General features: G+C 30.7%; 1 protein-coding gene across 2 annotated transcripts in view; it reads left to right on the top strand.

The window, feature by feature from the left end:
* Positions 1-4,780: 4,780 nt before the first annotated feature.
* Positions 4,781-20,895, top strand: part of LOC143231652 (protein APCDD1-like) — a 137,533-nt gene continuing 121,418 nt past the window's right edge. For both annotated transcript variants that reach the window (XM_076466200.1, XM_076466201.1), the window contains exon 1: positions 4,781-5,276. In XM_076466200.1, coding sequence (XP_076322315.1) covers positions 5,231-5,276 — 46 coding nt within the window. In that variant the 5' untranslated portion in view covers positions 4,781-5,230. The remainder of the gene's footprint in view (positions 5,277-20,895) is intronic.

Genomic DNA, 20,895 nt, shown 5'->3' with positions numbered 1-20,895 from the left:
TCCTCAACACACCATCTACTATCATCTTCCTTTTCTTCCTATAAGTATTGTTACAAATACTTTTTCAACACACCATCTACTATCATCTTCTTTTTTTCCTATAAGTATTGTTAAAATACTTTCCTCAACACACCATCTACTATCATCTTCCTCCTTTTCTTCCTATAAGTATTGTTATAAATATTTCCTCAACACACCATCTACTATCATCTTCCTTTTCTTCCTATAAGTATTGTTATAATACTTTTTCAACACACCATCTACTATCATCTTCCTTTTCTTTCCTATAAGTATTGTTACATAAATACTTTTTCAACACACCATCTACTATCATCTTTCCTCCTTTTCTTATAAATATATTATTTAAATACTCCTCAACACACCATCTACTATCATCTTTCCTTTTCTTCCTATAAGTATTGTTTCAAATACTTCCTCAACACACCATCTACTATCATCTTCTTTTTTCTTCCTATACTATTGTTATAAATACTTTTCAACACACCATCTACTATCATCTTCCTTTTTTTCCTAAGTATTGTTAGAAATATTCCTCAACACGCCATCTACTATCATCTTCCTTTTCTTCTTATGTTATTGTTATAAATACTTCCTCAACACACCATCTACTATCATATTCCTTTTTACTAAGTATTGTTACAATACTTCTCAACACATAATCTACTATCATCTTCCTTTTTTTCCTATAAGTATTGTTATAAATACTTTTTCAACACACCATCTACTTCATCATCTTCCTTTTCTTCTATAAGTATTGTTTCAAATACTTCCTCAACACACCATCTACTATCATCTTCCTTTTCTTCCTATAAGTATTATTATAATATTTCCTCAACACACCATCTACTATCATCTTTCCTTTTCTTTCTTATAAGTATTGTTACAAATACTTTTTCAACACACCATCTACTATCATCTTCCTTTTTTTTCCTATAAGTATTGTTATAAATACTTCCTCAACACACCATCTACTATCATCTTTCCTTTTCTTTTCTATAAGTATTGTTATAATACTTCCTCTCCATTAATTATCTACTATCATCTTTTCTTTTTCCTATAAGTATTGTTACAAATACTTCCTCAACACACCATCTACTATGATCTTCTTCCTTTTCTTCCTATGTTATTGTTATAAATACTTCCTCAACACACCATCTATTATCATCTTCCTTTTCTTTCCTATAAGTATTGTTATAATACTTCCTCAACACACCATCTACTATCATCTTCCTTTTCTTCCTATAAGTATTGTTATAATACTTCCTCAACACACCATCTACTATCATCTTCCTTTTCTTATAAGTATTATTTAAATACTTCCTCAACACACCATCTACTATCATCTTCCTTTTCTTCCTATAAGTATTGTTATAAATACTTTTTCAACACACCATCTATCTACTATCATCTTTTTTTTTCCTATGCTATTGTTAAAATACTTCCTCAACACACCATCTACTATCATCTTCCTTTTCTTCCTATAAGTATTGTTATAAATACTTCCTCAACACACCATCTACTATCATCTTCCTTTTCTTCCTATAAGTATTGTTATAAATACTTTTTCAACACACCATCTACTATCATCTTCCTTTTTTTTCCTATAAGTATTGTTAGAAATACTTCCTCAACACACCATCTACTATCATCTTCCTTTTCTTTTCTATAAGTATTGTTATAAATACTTCCTCAACACACCATCTACTATCATCTTTCCTTTTCTTCCTATATTGTTATAATACTTTCTCTTATCTCACCATCTACTATCATCTTCCTTTCTTTTCTATAAGTATTGTTATAAATACTTCCTCAACACTATCTATCTATCATCATCTTTTTTTTCTATATTATTGTTATAAATACTTCCTCAACACACCATCTACTATCATCTTCTTTTTTCTTCCTATAAGTATTGTTATAATTTTTCCTCAACACACCATCTACTATCATCTTCCTTTTCTTTCTATAAGTATTGTTACAATACTTCCTCAACACACCATCTACTATCATTTTTCCTTTTTTTCCTATAAGTATTGTTATAAATATTCTCAACACACCATCTACTATCATCTTTCCTTTCTTTCTTCCTATGTTATTGTTATACTTTTTTTCTTACACACCATCTACTATCATCTTCCTTTTCTTCCTATAAGTATTGTTACAAATACTTCCCTCAACACACCATCTATTATCATCTTCCTTTTCTTCCTATAAGTATTGTTATAAATACTTCTTCAACACACCATCTACTATCATCTTCCTTTTTCTTCCTATAAGTATTGTTATAAATACTTCCTCAACACACCATCTACTATCATCTTCCTTTTTTTTTTATATATTGTTATAAATACTTTTTCAACACACACCATCTACTATCATCTTTCCTTTTTTTTCTTATAAGTATTGTTTCAAATACTTCCTCAACACACCATCTACTATCATCTTCCTTTTTTTCCTATGTATTGTTATAATACTTTTTTCAACACTACATCTACTATCATCTTTCTTTTTTTCTATAAGTATTGTTACAAATATTCCCTCAACACACCATCTACTATCATCTTCCTTTTCTTCCTATGTATTGTTATTACAAATACTTTTTCAACACACCATCTACTATCATCTTCCTTTTTCTTATAAGTATTGTTTCTAAATACTTCCTCAACACACCATCTACTATCATCTTCCTTTCTTCCTATAAGTATTGTTTCCTAAATACTTCCTCAACACACCATCTACTATCATCTTCCTTTTTCCTGTGCTATTGTTAGAAATACTTCCTCAACACACCATCTACTATCATCTTCCTTTCTTTCTATGCTATTGTTACAAATACTTTTTCAACACACCATCTACTATCATCTTCCTTTTTTTCTTATAAGTATTATTTTAAATACTTCCTCAACACACCATCTACTATCATCTTCCTTTTTTTCCTATAAGTATTGTTATAAATACTTTTTTTCAACACTACATCTACTATCATCTTCCTTTTTTTCCTAAGTATTGTTATAAATACTTCCTCAACACACCATCTACTATCATCTTTCCTTTTCTTCCTATAAGTATTATTATAATACTTTTTCAACACACCATCTATCTACTCATCTTCCTTTTCTTCTTATATATATTGTTTCAATATTCCTTTCCTCAACACACCATCTACTATCATCTTCCTCCTTTTCTTCCTATATTGTTACAATACTTCCTCAACACACCATCTACTATCATCTTCCTTTTTTCCTATAAGTATTGTTATAATACTTCCTCAACACACCATCTACTATCATCTTCCTTTTCTTCTTATGCTATTGTTACAAATACTTCTTCAACACACCATCTACTATCATCTTCCTTTTTCCTATGCTATTGTTACAAATACTTCCTCAACACACCATCTACTATCATCTTCCTTTCTTCCTATGCTATTGTTACAAATACTTCCTCAACACACCATCTACTATCATCTTCCTTTCTTCCTATGCTATTGTTACAAATACTTTCTCAACACACCATCTACTATCATCTTCCTTTTTCCTGTGCTATTGTTAGAAATACTTCCGCAACATAGAATTTACAAGTATCTCCCTTTTTTCTGTCCTGTTTTTCTTCGTATCTTTCAATTGTACTTATAATATTAATTTCCCACTAGAGCCAGTCAGCTACTGGAACAAAAGTGTAAGTCGATTTAACAATGAATTAATTAAATGTTGTTTTTTTTATCTGAATTATATAATGCATTGTTTTATTTGTTATATTTTCCCTTATTTCTTTACCATATGCAATTATAGCTATCTCTTAAACCCATAATTCCTCTCACTCATTCTCCGGATCTAACCATACTGCTGTTATCTCTGTCTCTTGAGATCACGATGTGAGAACGTCCTTTCTTACTGTATTACTGTCATCTATACTTCTTTATCTGTAAACCCCCTTGCTCCTAGTAACATTAATATTATTTTACCTTAACATCACTATTTACCAACATATTTTTCTACTGTTATATTTATCTTTTCTTCTTTATACCAACTATCCCAATTCTACATGTCTTCTGGTACTCCATCTACCATACCATATGTCATGTAATAATTTCTCTGCTCGCTATAGTACCTTAGTTTTAGTAAATGTTTTGCAGCTTTGGTAAACTCGTGCAAGTTTGTTCTTCCTATATTTAGAATAATAGTGTTTCTGCTATCAGTGAAATAGCACATGCTTGGCATATTAATTCATAATGTCTTCTAGTTAAAATATCATTCATGATATTCTATATCTTACTCTTTGCAGGATTTCCGTATTCAGCATGGGGTTACTGATCGTATATTCAATACAGTAGAACGTTACGTATCTTTAGTTTTCGGAATATCAGTAAGTCATTTGTTGTCATTAGGAACCGGGATATTCGTTTTCTTGTATTTGCCCCTAAGACGTCCTATAGGGTGAATTCTCAAGGTTAGAAAAAGTGTGTCATTTTAAATACAACATTTGTGATATTAAGACACAAGTACGTTTTATATCCTATGTTTGTTAAATTAGAGAATATAGGGCATTTAGGTTTTTTTCGAGGAAGTAAAATATCTTGCAGGCGTCTTCTTAATTAAATGTTTTTGACATTGATTATCTAGTTGATGAATAACGTAGAGAATTAATATGTTAGTTGCAATACAAATCTAGTTTATAACCAGCAACCAATCAATGACTTTCCTCTTTAGAACGCAGTATCACGAGGCTTTAGAAATTCTGCGTCACGCGCTGAGAGCACACACTTGATTGCCACGCGGGCCACTGCGAGTTTCTTCCACGAGGTTTCGTGTACTGTATGTGGTAAAACGTAGTGGATTGAAGGAATCCTATCACTGTGGCTGCATAGATTTTAGTCTGAAACTTTGTATACACCAGTGATCTGTTCTCGGCTTATTTTATTCAAACGAGTGTTTCGGAATGAACCGGATTAAGCCAAAGAACTGCAAACCTCTTATTTAAAGTCATGTAACCAGCGATGAACATGAAATCGTTCTTTAAAGATTCGTGAAACAGAGATCTTCAACGTGGTTAATAGACCAGTGAACATTGGTTGACTACAATAACCGTGTGTCAGCAGAACACGTAGCTGACTCTATCAGTGTGTATTTCCACACCGATGACATTTGACATATATATATATTGTAGAAGAATGCACATGAGGTATTTTTTCTGAAGAAGATTTACTGCCATGTTTCGAACAGGAATGAAAAACTCAACTCTGACTATTTTGATCGGTAAGTAAACTTCACATGTACTCTTTTATCTACATATATATTATGTGGTAGGTATTAAAATCTTTACCTCAGAATTTTTAAACAAATTTCCAATTCAGTTTTATTATTAAATGGTATTTTATAAAATTAATATATTTTCTGCCTGTAAAATTGATTAAAAAAATACTTTAATAAACGGTTCGAGCTAACTTTCGTGTTGTAACTGTTTCCGTTTTTAGTTACATGTGATTCAGTTCAGCCACATTGGTCCTGAATAAGGAATTTGAATAAATATATGTATCACAGATACTAAACAAAAATAAAAGTAACCAGTAACATAGCATGAGGCTAAGGTTTGACAGATTTATTACTGTTGTCATTAAGGTTATGTAGTGTAAACATTAAGACCTTATACAAACAAATATTAAAATTATTAATGTTAACAAAATGAGTTCTATTCACATAATGGTAGCAATCCTTTATCCTCTACTATTAATACACTAACCTCCCAACCACACTTCTACTACCAGCCTTTTATACCTGTACTTACTTAACAAAATGATCTCTATTAAAAGGTAAGTGTTCTGGAAAGATGCAGGTACGTTGCTTTCTGAATATCAGTTATATAAAAACTGTATTACAAAACGAAAATCAACTTTTGTTATTCAACTCTACAGCGATTGTGCTTTAAATATGATAAGCAATGAAAAATTTAAATTAATTTTTAATTAATTAATTAATTCTACCACAATAAGTTATGTTGATGAGACAGGTCAAGATATCGTGGGGTGAAAATGAAACTTTGAGAAAAAAAAGTTAATAATCTGTGTTTTTTCCCAAGTGTTATCTGAAAGTGTTAGAATTAAGTGTTATCTGAAAGTGTTAGAATTATCTTAATAGAGACGCAAACACACTTGAAGACCTTTTTTACATCTCTACTGCTAAAACTAAATCTCTAATGTCGAACTTTTAGACAACATGAAATCAAAATCTATGTTAGAGAACCTTTCTGCGGATATAGGTAAAGAAAGTAAAACATGTCATGCACTCAGAACTGTCAGAAAGATTGTATTTTCCGAACCCATAATTACTATATACTCAGTATACTTTGAACCAAATCCCTAATCACTATATATACTCAGTATAATTTCAACCAAATCCCTAATCACTATATACTCAGTATACTTTGAACCAAATCCCTAATCACTATATATACTCAGTATAATTTCAACCAAATCCCTAATCACTATATACTCAGTATAGTTTGAACCAAATCCCTAATCACTATATATACTCAGTATAATTTCAACCAAATCCCTAATCACTATATGCTCAGTATAGTTTGAACCAAATCCCTAATCACTATATACTCAGTATAGTTTGAACCAAATCCCTAATCACTATATACTCAGTATAATTTCAACCAAATCCCTAATCACTATATACTCAGTATAGTTTGAACCAAATTCCTAATCACTATATACTCAGTATAGTTTGAACCAAATCCCTAATCACTATATACTCAGTATAGTTTGAACCAAATCCCTAATCACTATATACTCAGTATAGTTTGAACCAAATCCCTAATCACTATATACTCAGTATAGTTTGAACCAAATCCCTAATCGCTATATACTCAGTATAGTTTGAACCAAATCCCTAATCACTATATATACTCAGTATAGTTTGAACCAAATCCCTAATCACTATATACTCAGTATAGTTTGAACCAAATCCCTAATCGCTATATACTCAGTATAGTTTGAACAAATCCCTAATCACTATATATTCAGTATAGTTTTAACCAAATCACCACAGTCCATTTCTTTGCTAGTTTTCTTTGTAAATGTCTAAATAATATAGCTCCAACATTTATCGAAAGTATTGTTTCTTTGGTGCCTTTATATTCATCATGGATTATTGTATTACTTTATTGTAACACTAGAATGTTTACAGTTCTTATGTAAAGTGAAAAAACACTTAAGTTAAACAGTTAAGAATGGTAATAATATGTGAATTTTATATTAACAATATAGCCTGTAACCAGCTTTATAGTTTACTTAACTGGTACACAAGGTAGGAAGTCGTGCGGCTAAAACAACCTGCAGGATATACTGTGTGCTATTAACACGAGTGTTACTTTAAGGACATTCCACTTTCTGTATTTTAAATTCTGGTAATCCAAACCATTACATGTGATGTGCTCAACTGGATCCTCACTTCACATATCAAATGTCAAGGCAATCCATTAAGAAATGCACGAAATATAAAATCTCTAATTTTGATTGAATTTCCGAAAGTACTTAAAGTTTATTTGATAAAATGTTTCCGTAATTTTATGGATTTTTTTTTTCATCTTTGATAAACCGATTTATCTTTAAAACCTACAATATTGTGTCATATTAGGGCTAAGTACAAATCACCTGTTAATAGCTAGTCAGCAAATAGTGCAAGCAATTGTTTTGCGCATGCGTATGGAAATAGTCACAAGAGCTATCAGTCTAACATTTTTGCAACAGCTTTACTTAAGAGAAACACGGGACTGTTTTTATATATTTTTTCTTTTATATTCGGAATGAAGACAGCTGACTTAGAACAGCAAAACTATACTGTGAAAACATAAGCAGAGACACAAGTATTAGTAAGGCTTAGCAAACAATATTAGCAGTTTCTAACTCAAGTCCACAAAAGACTCATAACGATGTACAGTTATTATTGGTTATATTTTTACAGCACACATTTGCTAAATTTTATGAAATTATGTAAATTGAAGAACGTTTAGAGTCACGGGATATTTGGTTAGTAATTAGCTTAAATAATGATGCTTGATATGGCTGAATTGAGTGCATGGGGGAAATGAAAAAACACTGTTAATCCAAGTTCCACTGAGTTTCTAGAAATGAAGTTATTAACACTTTTATTATAAAGGAAAAAAACTACTACAATATATTTCTAAAACCAGGTATTTATGGCGCTCGACTCATAATCTGAGGGTCGTGGGTTTGAATCTCCATCACACCAAAAATGTTCGCCCTCTCAGCCGTAGAGGCGTTATAATTTTTGTTCAATCCCACTATTCGTTAGTAAAAGAGTAGCCCAAGAGTTGGCAGTAGGTGTTGATGACTAACTGCCTTCCCTTTAGTCTTACACTGCTAAATTAGGGACGGCTAGCGCAGATAGCTCTCGAGTAGCTTTGTGCGAAATTCAAAAAACAAACAAACAAACAATTAAATTAATACTAAAAAGAAGTCGTCTTTAATCTTTCTCGGAATTCACCTGCTGTATTCGTATTAATTTTAGTTGTTATACCGGTAATATAACTTCAGCATCTTAACTTTTAAACCAGTACGACTTCATAGTATGTCATAGCGGTTTGTATCATAAGTAGAACATTTACAGTTGAAGAGAAATCACACAGAAATTAAACAGAGTTTGGAACTTTAGATCTGACAAAAACAGAGTGAACAGTCACATTCTAATGGTCAGATATTGTCAAGGAATGAACTAGCGGGTCTTAACTTGTGACCTTTGTTAGAAGAATAGAGTCCAGATAAATTATCAATACAAAAGTTGATATTGATCCAAATAGGTGATGTACATATTATATTGGAAGATTGTTCTAGAAAGTAATCAGATATATAACTCTGCCAAGAATCTGTTTATTGAAGTTTTATCTAAATATCAAACATAGAAATTAATTCTGATCGAGAGTGGTATTTTAAATTAATACTCTGTTGTAAAATGTATAATATTTTAGTAAGAAAATCAGCCTCCAACCGTATTCATATGAAAGATAGCTATTGGATTTAAACAATATGACCACGTACCCTCCAACCGTATTCATATGAAAGATAGCTATTGGATCTAAACGATTTGACCACGTATAAGTGTGGACAACACACATAAACGTGGTAATTAGAACTATTTTGATATATAGTTATTTAATCTTCAGGTTTACTGTGAATAAAACAATAATAATAATTACGTAGGCAATGATTTGATCAAGTCTTCTTCATTGGAATCTGGTCAGATCATGAAAAGTTAATGTTGTTTCTGCTTCAGCAAACTTCACCATCTAATTGTATTTTTATAATTTACCACGCCGTAGTTATATGTCACTATCCATACCAGAGTGAGTTCAACCAGTAGTAAGTCGAATACAAGAGATTATGTTAACGCTGACACTCTGGACCCAAGCGTGTCGATAACGGTAGTTATTAAGCCCGAGGGGGTAAAAAACAGCATAGGTTAATCTTTAAAGTTGAAACTTCGTTCGAAAGATTTATATTCGGCGATAACTTGGATCAAGGATATTTCGAGGAAAGGGCGTTACCAACTTCAGGACCAGTTGTAAGTTGTAATCCAAAGAAAGTACTGTTGTAGCGAAGATAAATAATGTGTTGTAGGAAGATAGTAAGTAAGATAAAGGTAAAATTAGTCGAGATTTAAAGCTCTTAGTTGGAGAGTTTAGTTAAATGTGGAGATGGTAAATATATACAGAGTAATTAAAGTTAGACAACTTGTTGTTGTTGAATCGAAAGTGTAGAATTATGATATAGAGTTATTAAAGATATTTAGCTTGTGGTTGAGTTTCATTAACTAAACAGAGGATGTCTGGAGTGAAATAATTATGATATGGAGTTACCAAACATTCTCAGCTAGTTTAGGGTACTACTTGTGAATCTATCTGAGGCAGAGCGGTTGGAAAAGATGTGTTGGAGTGAATATTGATACTTAGTTGGTGAAGATACTTTCTCTGAAGATGTAAATAAAACATCTAGTTTACCTGAACGTTGAAACTAAAGTGCCACTGTGGTATTGTCTTCTATCCAACTAACTCAAAATAATGTAGTTCTTGATGAAAAACGAACAGTAACATTTGTATATCGTTACAATTTTACAAAAGTAAAGTAGGCCATTTTTAGAAGTAGTTATAACTTAATGTCTCATTCGAACGTGGCCAATGACGCAAAAAGGGTCATTTAGTCAACCCTTTTCCGTTGTCCTCCAGTGGATCACTGGTAGGTTTACTGAATTACAACGTTGAAACTCAAAGTGCAATTCTCCGTAGTCGATAAAGGTAAAAATAAACACACAATGCACACTCTTTCGTTTGGGGCCCCGGCATGACCAAGCGTGTTAAGGCGTGCGACTCGTAATCTGAGGGTCGCGGGTTCGCATTCCCGTCGCGCCAAACATGCTCGCCCTTTCAGCCGTGGGGACGTTATAATGTGACGGTCAATCCCACTATTCGTTAGTAAAAAAGTAGCTCAAGAGTTGGCGGTGGGTGGTGATGACTAGCTGCCTTCCCTCTAGTCCTGCACTGCTAATTTGGGAACGGCTAGCACAGATAGCCCTTGAGTAGCTTTGTGCGAAATTCAAAAACAAACAAACGATTTTTCGTTTGGTTTTACAGAAAAGCTATAGCTTCGGTCTCTTACAAATACTGACGTCGTCTATATAAATAAGATAGCGACCAATATAAAAATTAATTTGGACTCGTATCTAATCAGAAATTTTCGTCCGAAGCAAAACTGTATTTAGGGCTGAAAAAAAATACAAGAAAGGGAAGCGGACATGTGCTTTGAATTTTATATTAGTTTCAATCTAATAAATTTAAGCTCAACTGATTCTGGTGTCCTAGATATTTGGGTTTATGTACGCTACAACCAACAGGTATTTAGAGCAGAGCTCCAAGAGACGTCTTGTAAATAAAGGATGAGTTAAAATTTAAAACTGTTCTGTAGTAACATCCTGGAGATACGATCGATGAACGCAATTTTCTAAGCCAGACATCTAAAACTTACAACCTACAAGATATAATACGTTGTTAACTTTTAGTATGTTTGTGCAGTTAATACTAATATTTCAGTTAATGTGTATATAATGTTTGTGTGTGTATTATATGCACATAATGAAGAAAAGAATGATTCTTTATTTTTCAAATTTTAATGAACTTTTTGAAATTATTTATATAAAATTTGAAAATTAAACGACAAAATAGAGCGCATAGTATAGATTTTATCTAAGTAGCCGTAAGTAATTCATTTGTTAATCTACTAATTTGTAATGTTTAGTCATACAAACGTTTACTAATACGAACCAACAGCGACATATGCAGGAAACCAAAAATTAAAGTATTTCGTTTCAGTTCATATCTACTTTCACTATATCTTAGGAACAGCACGTATATCGTGCTTGTGTACTTTTAATTAGAGGTAAAAAGTAATAAAAATAATCTAAACATAACGTTAACTGTTCGGAAAGGGGAAAAAACATCGAAGGTAAAACGTTGTGAACTTTCAAATACTGAAACCCACATACACATACGTTTGTTTGTTTCAAGCCGTGTCCGTGACGTAGTAAATAGATATAAACAGGTATAAAATCTAGTTTAGGTTATTGTTGTATTTATCTGATCCAAAAACCAGACTTTCTTTTGACGTTTCAACAGTAACAAGGTCTATAATTTCCTCACTGGTATAATACGTATAAAGTACCAGATGTGATAAAGATATGAATATTCTGTATTAATATGCTTCTACCTGAATGAATTATTAAGAAATAAGTTACGAGATTGTGTTAATGTTACAATTAACAATATCTAATCCACATAACGAGTTTTTTCTTTCCGTTATTGCATCTTCAAAACTGTGGATTTATATTGTGGTCTGTATAACAAGTGAAAGACAAGCAAAGAATCTTCTCTATTGTCTGTGTTCTAGTTTTGATTTTTGAATGTAACCGTAACTTTGCGTTTGAAGATTTTTGTTCGACCTCGACTGACGTATCTAACTGAAGTAGTTACAGTATGAAAAAAGACAGCCACATGTTCACGACAACGGTTACGTATTGATAAACATGTACCCAATTAATTTACTGTATATTCTAAAAAATGGCACATTTGACACTAAACAACATTTTACTATTGTTAACTGTTGCCTCACTAGTTAAATAGTTACTGAGTTATTTCTAATTGATTATCTCATTATTTACTATTGTTAACTGTTTGCCTCATTAGTTAAATGGTTACTGAGTTATTTCTAATTGATTATCTCACTATTTACTATTGTTAACTGTTTGCCTTATTAGTTACATAGTTACTAAGCTATTTCTCATTGATTATCTCATTATTTACTATTGATAACTGTTTGCCTTATTAGTTACATAGTTACTAAGTTATTCCTAATTGATTATCTCATTATTTACTATTGTTAGAGGTTTGCCTCATTAGTTACATAGTTGATTATCTCATTATTTACTATTGTTAGCTGTTTGCCTCATTAGTTACATAGTTGATTATCTCATTATTTACTGTTGTTAACTGTTTCCCTCATTAGTTACATAGTTGATTATCTCATTATTTACTGTTGTTAACTGTTTGCCTCATTAGTTACATAGTTACTAAGCTATTCCTAATTGATTATCTCATTATTTACTATTCTTAACTGTTTTCCTCATTAGTTACATAGTTACTGAGTTATTCCTAATTGATTATCTCATTATTTACTATTGTCAGCTGTTTGCCTCATTAGTTATAGTTGATTATCTCATTATTTACTATTGTTAGCGGTTTGCCTCATTAGTTACATAGTTACTAAGCTATTCCTAATTGATTATCTCATTATTTACTATTGTTAACTGTTTGCCTCATTAGTTACATAGTTGATTATCTCATTATTTACTATTGTCAGCTGTTTCCCTCATTAGTTATAGTTGATTATCTCATTATTTACTATTGTTAGCTGTTTGCCTCATTAGTTACATAGTTGATTATCTCATTATTTACTATTGTTAACTGTTTGCTTCATTAGTTACATAGTTGATTATCTCATTATTTACTATTGTTAGCTGTTTGCCTCATTAGTTACATAGTTGATTATCTCATTATTTACTATTGTTAACTGTTTGCTTCATTAGTTACATAGTTGATTATCTCATTATTTACTATTGTTAACTGTTTGCCTCATTAGTTACATAGTTGATTATCTCATTATTTACTATTGGTGACTGTTTGCCTCATTAATTACATAGTTACTAAGTTATTCCTAATTGATTATCTCATTATTTACTGTTGTTAACTGTTTGCCTCATTAGTTACATAGTTACTGAGTTATTCTTAATTGATTATCTCATTATTTACTATTGTTAGCTGTTTGCCTCATTAGTTACATAGTTACTAAGCTATTCCTAATTGATTATCTCATTATTTACTATTGTCAGCTGTTTCCCTCATTAATTACATAGTTACTGAGTTATTCCTAATTGATTATCTCATTATTTACTATTGTTAACTGTTTGCCTCATTAGTTACATAGTTGATTATCTCATTATTTACTGTTGTTAGCTGTTTGCCTCATTAGTTACATAGTTACTAAGCTATTCCTAATTGATTATCTCATTATTTACTATTGTTAACTGTTTGCCTCATTAGTTACATAGTTACTGAGTTATTCCTAATTGATTATCTCATTATTTACTATTGTTAGCTGTTTGCCTCATTAGTTACATAGTTACTAAGCTATTCCTAATTGATTATCTCATTATTTACTATTGTTAACTATTTGCCTCATTAGTTACATAGTTGATTATTTCATTATTTACTATTGTTAGATGTTTTCCTCATTAGTTACACAGTTGATTATCTCATTATTTACTATTGTTAACCGTTTGCCTCATTAGTTACATTGTTGATTATCTCATTATTTACTATTGTTAACTGTTTGCCTCATTAGTTACATAGTTACTGAGTTATTCCTAACTGATTATCTCATTATTTACTATTGTTAACTGTTTGCCTCTTTAGTTACATAGTTGATTATCTCATTATTTACTGTTGTTAACTGTTTGCCTCATTAGTTACATAGTTCATTATCTCATTATTTACTATTGTTAACTGTTTGCTTCATTAGTTACATAGTTGATTATCTCATTATTTACTATTGTTAACTGTTTGCCTCATTAGTTACATAGCTGATTATCTCATTATTTACTATTGGTGACTGTTTGCCTCATTAATTACATAGTTACTAAGTTATTCCTAATTGATTATCTCATTATTTACTGTTGTTAGCTGTTTGCCTCATTAGTTACATAGTTACTGAGTTATTCTTAATTGATTATCTCATTATTTACTATTGTTAACTGTTTGCCTCATTAGTTACATAGTTGATTATCTCATTATTTACTGTTGTTAGCTGTTTGCCTCATTAGTTACATAGTTACTAAGCTATTCCTAATTGATTATCTCATTATTTACTATTGTTAGCTGTTTGCCTCATTAGTTACATAGTTGATTATTTCATTATTTACAATTGTTAACTGTTTGCCTCATTAGTTACATTGTTGATTATCTCATTATTTACTATTGTTAACTGTTTGCCTCATTAGTTACATAGTTACTGAGTTATTCCTAATTGATTATCTCATTATTTACTATTGTTAGCTGTTTGTCTCATTAGTTACATAGTTGATTATCTCATTATTTACTATTGTTAACTGTTTGCTTCATTAGTTACATAGTTACTGAGTTATTCCTAATTGATTATCTCATTATTTACTATTGTTAGCTGTTTGCCTCATTAGTTACATAGTTACTGAGTTATTCCTAATTGATTATCTCATTATTTACTATTGTTAGCTGTTTGTCTCATTAGTTACATAGTTGATTATCTCATTATTTACTATTGTTAGCTGTTTGCCTCTTTAGTTACATAGTTGATTATCTCATTATTTACTGTTGTTAACTGTTTGCCTCATTAGTTACATAGTTACTGAGTTATTCCTAATTGATTATCTCATTATTTACTATTGTTAGCTGTTTGCCTCATTAGTTACATAGTTGATTATTTCATTATTTACAATTGTTAACTGTTTGCCTCATTAGTTACATTGTTGATTATCTCATTATTTACTATTGTTAACTGTTTGCCTCATTAGTTACATAGTTACTGAGTTATTCCTAATTGATTATCTCATTATTTACTATTGTTAACTGTTTGTCTCTTTAGTTACATAGTTGATTATCTCATTATTTACTATTGTTAACTGTTTGTCTCTTTAGTTACATAGTTGATTATCTCATTATTTACTGTTGTTAACTGTTTGCCTCATTAGTTACATAGTTGATTATCTCATTATTTACTATTGTTAACTGTTTGCTTCATTAGTTACATAGTTACTGAGTTATTCCTAATTGATTATCTCATTATTTACTATTGTTAGCTGTTTGTCTCATTAGTTACATAGTTGATTATCTCATTATTTACTATTGTTAACTGTTTGCTTCATTAGTTACATAGTTACTGAGTTATTCCTAATTGATTATCTCATTATTTACTATTGTTAGCTGTTTGTCTCATTAGTTACATAGTTGATTATCTCATTATTTACTATTGTTGACTGTTTGTCTCATTAGTTACATAGTTACTAAGTTATTCCTAATTGATTATCTCATTATTTACTGTTGTTAACTGTTTGCCTCATTAGTTACATAGTTGATTATCTCATTATTTACTATTGTTAACTGTTTGTCTCATTAGTTACATAGTTACTAAGTTATTCCTAATTGATTATCTCATTATTTACTATTGTTAGCTGTTTGTCTCATTAGTTACATAGTTGATTATCTCATTATTTACTATTGTTAGCTGTTTCCTGGTGATTTTATTATAATTTTTCCTTTCTTAAGATGTGTACATCACAGTATATGAAGCTAATGAGAAATAAATATTTGAGAAGTACGTTACACTTACTCTTTACGTATGTGTTATACCAGAGTTATTGTACCAACGCAACTGTACCTATAATACCAGTTATTATACCAATCTAACTGTACCTGTAATCCCAGTGTTATTGTATCAGTCCAACTGTATTTAAGTGTAATATTGGTGCAAAAACAAAGGTGAGAGCTATAAATTTATCAATGTATAAACTTGTCTTATGAATTTAGCTCGTCTTGAAACGTATTAACCGTCGGCTAATCTCCAATACGTTAAGAATATTCTTTAATGAATATTGTATCTGTCGTTGAACTAAGTCAAAACTTTTGGCATCAAAGATTTTAAAAAGGCTCTTTCGATATGATTTCGACTAAAGTTTCTAATCACAAGAATTTTTTTAATCTTCTTTAAACTATGTTATCTCCTACACACAGAAGAAAGTTCCATAATTTCAACAAATATGTTACAGCCTTCAGTCGTTAGAGAGTATAAACATATGTTACAGTCTTCAGTCGTCACAGAGTATAAAGGAATATGTTACAGCCTTCAGTCGTTAGAGAGTATAAAAATATGTTACAGCCTTCAGTCGTTAGAGAGTATAAAAATATGTTACAGTCTTCAGTCGTTAGAGAGTATAAAAATATGTTACAGCCTTCAGTCGTTAGAGAGTATAAAAATATGTTACAGTCTTCAGTCGTTAGAGAGTATAAAAGATATGTTACAGCCTTCAGTCGTTACAGAGTATAAAGGAATATGCTACTGCCTTCAGTCGTTACCTGCTATAAACTAATATGTTACAGCCTTGATTCGTTACATACTATAAACTGTTACAGTCTTGAGTCATATAGATTTCTTGTTCAATAACTAAATAAATCCGCTCAGAGAAAACAAATCCACAATCTTCATGACGTTTTTTCTAAATAATTCTGACGTGTAAATATAGTTATATATCGGTGAAGACCACACACTATAAATGAATATACCACCAGTGAAAAGACCTCCGGATTTAACCGTATTTATTCCGGAATCACTCGAACACTATTGATGATACGGTGCACAGAGTAACAATGCCTATCCAAAAACAAAACAAACGTGGTTTCCTTGGTCTGGAAGGTGTAGACTTTAACAATAATATCAGTGGTTATATTCATGTGTTAGAATAGCAGAGCAGGTGGGTGAAAGATACTTTTCACTCCCATACAGCGATCAATTTCGGACTTTCCAGCCATTAAAACTTTATTCGTAAGAGTTCAGATTTACTCAGTTTGTCACCGACTGTACCCGAGTATTTATGTTATGATAGTGGTGGTATACACAGCAACTTGTGATTTAGACCCCGCCAAATGTGAAACTTGTCGAGCATGTGTGGTCTCTCATAGATCACAAGAAATCAACTTGCAGGATCACGTTCATGAATAAGACGTGTAACCTTGCATGTTACTTCAGTGAATATGAATAGTAATAACGTATTCGTTGTTTAATATTATGGTCTTCTTCTTAAGTATGTTCTCACTCGTAGGTTCTCTACATGTTGGTTTTGGTTTCGATACCCTTCCCTTGTGAAACCTCCTCTCAGTCTTAATACATTATCACTTTCCTTTGTTGTTGCAACAGCCTTTGTTTTGACTTCATAATTTTGAAATATTTATTCTGTTATAAAATGTTTTAATACAGCATATTACATACAATCTAACGAAACCACAGCTAATGGAACTACAGCCTTCTCAACTTTACATTTTAATCTCATGTATACACCATGTACAGTTACGAGAGAAAGTGTTCGTACACCTGCGTCGTGAGTAGTTTTTTTCTCATAACTTAAAAAGTATCATGACTACGGTAATGAAAGTAGAGTATATTATAAGTATTATACTAACACACATTTACATACATTTTTATGTAAATTGAATGAAAAATAAACAGTGTATAAATAAATAACCAAACATACGAGGGGCAGAAAGTGTTCGTGTGTCTACTTGAATGGTCAGTTGTGTAGTCTTTCAGGTGAATTACTTGGCGCAATCTCTCCTCATAGTCCTCCATGATCGTTTGACAGTACTCGACTGGTATTTTCTTCCATTTTTTTTACAGAAGCCATAAATCAAAACGCATTAACATGAATTCTTTTTAAAGGGATTCTAAGCACAAACTACAACGTGGGATTATAAAATGTATCCTAGGTTTTGAAGGTGACTGCGGAAGTAGGACCCACATTGCAGTGGAGATACACCGTCTATCAGTCTTAATCTCCAATTCGCTAGTCTCACATAAGAAAATTAGAAATTAGGAGAGCAAAATGTGAGTGCTCAAGCTTACAACGTCCTACATCTATACCACCCTTCACTGCCTGCAGACAGTTGTGGGAAGTTGACTGTTCTCCCAAGTTAGAATAATAAAAAGATAAACATAAAAAGAGGGAAAGTAATAAATAAAGAATAAAAATAAGGTACTACCATTTGGGGGTAAGTAAGATAAAACATCCCTCTTGAAGTTAGCATTTCTGCCCCCAATATGGTAGAGACACTAATTAACACGACATCAGCAAAGTGATAGTTCACTGTGACTGTCGTGTGACTTAAGGTGTACATCCGCATAAAGTAGTGCCTAATTTCTTAGATGGCCTTATTTTTAACTAAATTTTTTTTAGTAATTTTTAATATAATTTCTCTGATTATATTTTATATGTATTTATTTAATACATTTTTTGTATTTGTTACAGAATAATTTAATAATTTTATCTAAATTAATTTTGAAAGCAGTATATCAAAATGATTAATAAAGTATTGTAATTTATTACAAATTTTTCAATGTCTGAGTAACTGTGAAATTATAATGTGTATTATAGATGGGTGTGGCATATCACTATGTAAAGAGGGTAAACCATAAATTGGAAAATCGAAATATTTTCTTTTATCAAAAAATGTTTGTTTTGATATCCTTTTTATCAATTACTTTAACTTCTAAATCTAAATAATGTGCATTGATATTAGAAACTGAAGTATTTTCAATTTATAATTCTTTTGGATAAATGGTGTCAATAACATTATGTATGTTAGAAGTATTTATGCCGATTAAATCATTAATATATCTATAAGTTAAAGTAAACATATCTGGATCTATATAGTCTTCAATATACATATATTTATAGCAATATAAATATAAATTTAGTACACAAATTGAATAGTCAGTTCCCATTGGAACTCTTATCACTTGTTTAATGAAAATTACAAAATTATTATAAATACTGAAACTTAATATATCTTTTATGTTGTTAGAACTATATTTTCTTTTTTTCCAGTTCTATAAAAGGCTAACAATATTGTTCTATTAATGAATTTAAAACATTTTTTAATGATATTGTGGTATATAATGTTGTAAAATCAAATGTTTACCTGCTCACACTTCCTTAAACATACTAAAATAAGTTGGTTATTTTTATTATCCAAAAACGTGTGTCTTTTATTGTTAATACTTAAATTTTATATTTTATCAAGTAAAATATTAAGTCATTTATTTAATAATATGGCCGGTTGCTTGATAATTGAAAATAAGTTTGAAATTAATTAGAGATTTATGTAATTTTGGAATAGCATAAAGAAACGACAAATCTACATAAGAATTATGTTTAGGAGAAAGTTTATGATAAACTTTAACAAAATTATTAATTTCTGTACCTTATGATTGGTTGGAAAGTTTAAAAGTTTATGTATTATTTATTTCTTTTATCATAATAAATGCGTAAAATTTTTTTAATTATACCAATATTACAGTTAGCTTTATCAACAGGAACTATAACATATTCTTCTTACAATTCTTTAATCTTATTTTGTAGCTGATTAAATGATAAATCTGTATGATATTTTAAAAAATTTACATATCGGATATTTTTATTTTTTAAGTATATATAATTTCCATTCTAAAAACCATCTAAGCTGTAATATAATCAACTTTTAAAATGTATTCATTAATATTTTTTCAAGATATTTCTGAATATTAGTCTTATTACATTTTGTTGTTATTCTGTATTTAGTTCCTTTTTATTATCTCACGTAATATATTGTATTTTATAATATTTAAATTAATAGTAATAATAGTTGGTGAAAACTATCAATAAATAAACTATTTTCACATTCACAAGGTAAACTATTAACATCATCTACATTTAAATTAGCTAAAAGCTTTTATAATTATATAATAATGGACAAATTGGAACTTCATATTTATAACTGACGGTAAGTCTTAAGTTTTTACAAGGAAAAATATTTTTGTTTTTAGATTGATGAGTAATTTTATAAATCTGTGAATCATTGAATATTTAATGTTTACATTTAAAACTTGATACATTATTAACCATTAATCGATATTTTAGAACGTCTATAAACAAGTGTATTGTATGATCATTTTGAAAGTTATATTGATTGATTTATTAATTACTACTTTTATTCTAGGAAGATTAAGTTAATAAATCTTCGGTCTGGCATGGCCAGGTGGTTAAGGTTTGTTTGTTTGTTTTGGAATTTCGCACAAAGCTACTCGAGAGCTATCTGTGCTAGCCGTCCCTAATTTAGCAGTGTAAGACTAAAGGGAAGGCAGCTAGTCATCACCACCCACCGCCAACTCTTGGGCTACTTTTTTACCAACGAATAATGAAATTGACCGTCACATTATAACGCCCCCACAGCTGGGAGGGCGAGCATGTTTGGCGCGACGGGGATGCGAACTCGCGACCCTCAGATTACGAGTCGCACGCCTTAACACACTTGGCCATGCCGGGCCCTAGGTGGTTAAGGGAATCGACTCGTAATCTGATGGTCACGGGTTCGAATCCCCGTTACACCAAACATATCCCCCATTTCAGCCGTGGGGCGTTATAATGTGACGGTTAGGGACGGCTAGCGCAAATAGCCCTCGAGTAGCTT

This window comes from Tachypleus tridentatus, chromosome 11, assembly GCF_004210375.1.
Source record: "Tachypleus tridentatus isolate NWPU-2018 chromosome 11, ASM421037v1, whole genome shotgun sequence".
NCBI lineage: Eukaryota > Metazoa > Arthropoda > Merostomata > Xiphosura > Limulidae > Tachypleus > Tachypleus tridentatus.
Note: the sequence above shows the minus strand (reverse complement) of the source record. Positions and strands in the feature narration are given on the sequence as shown.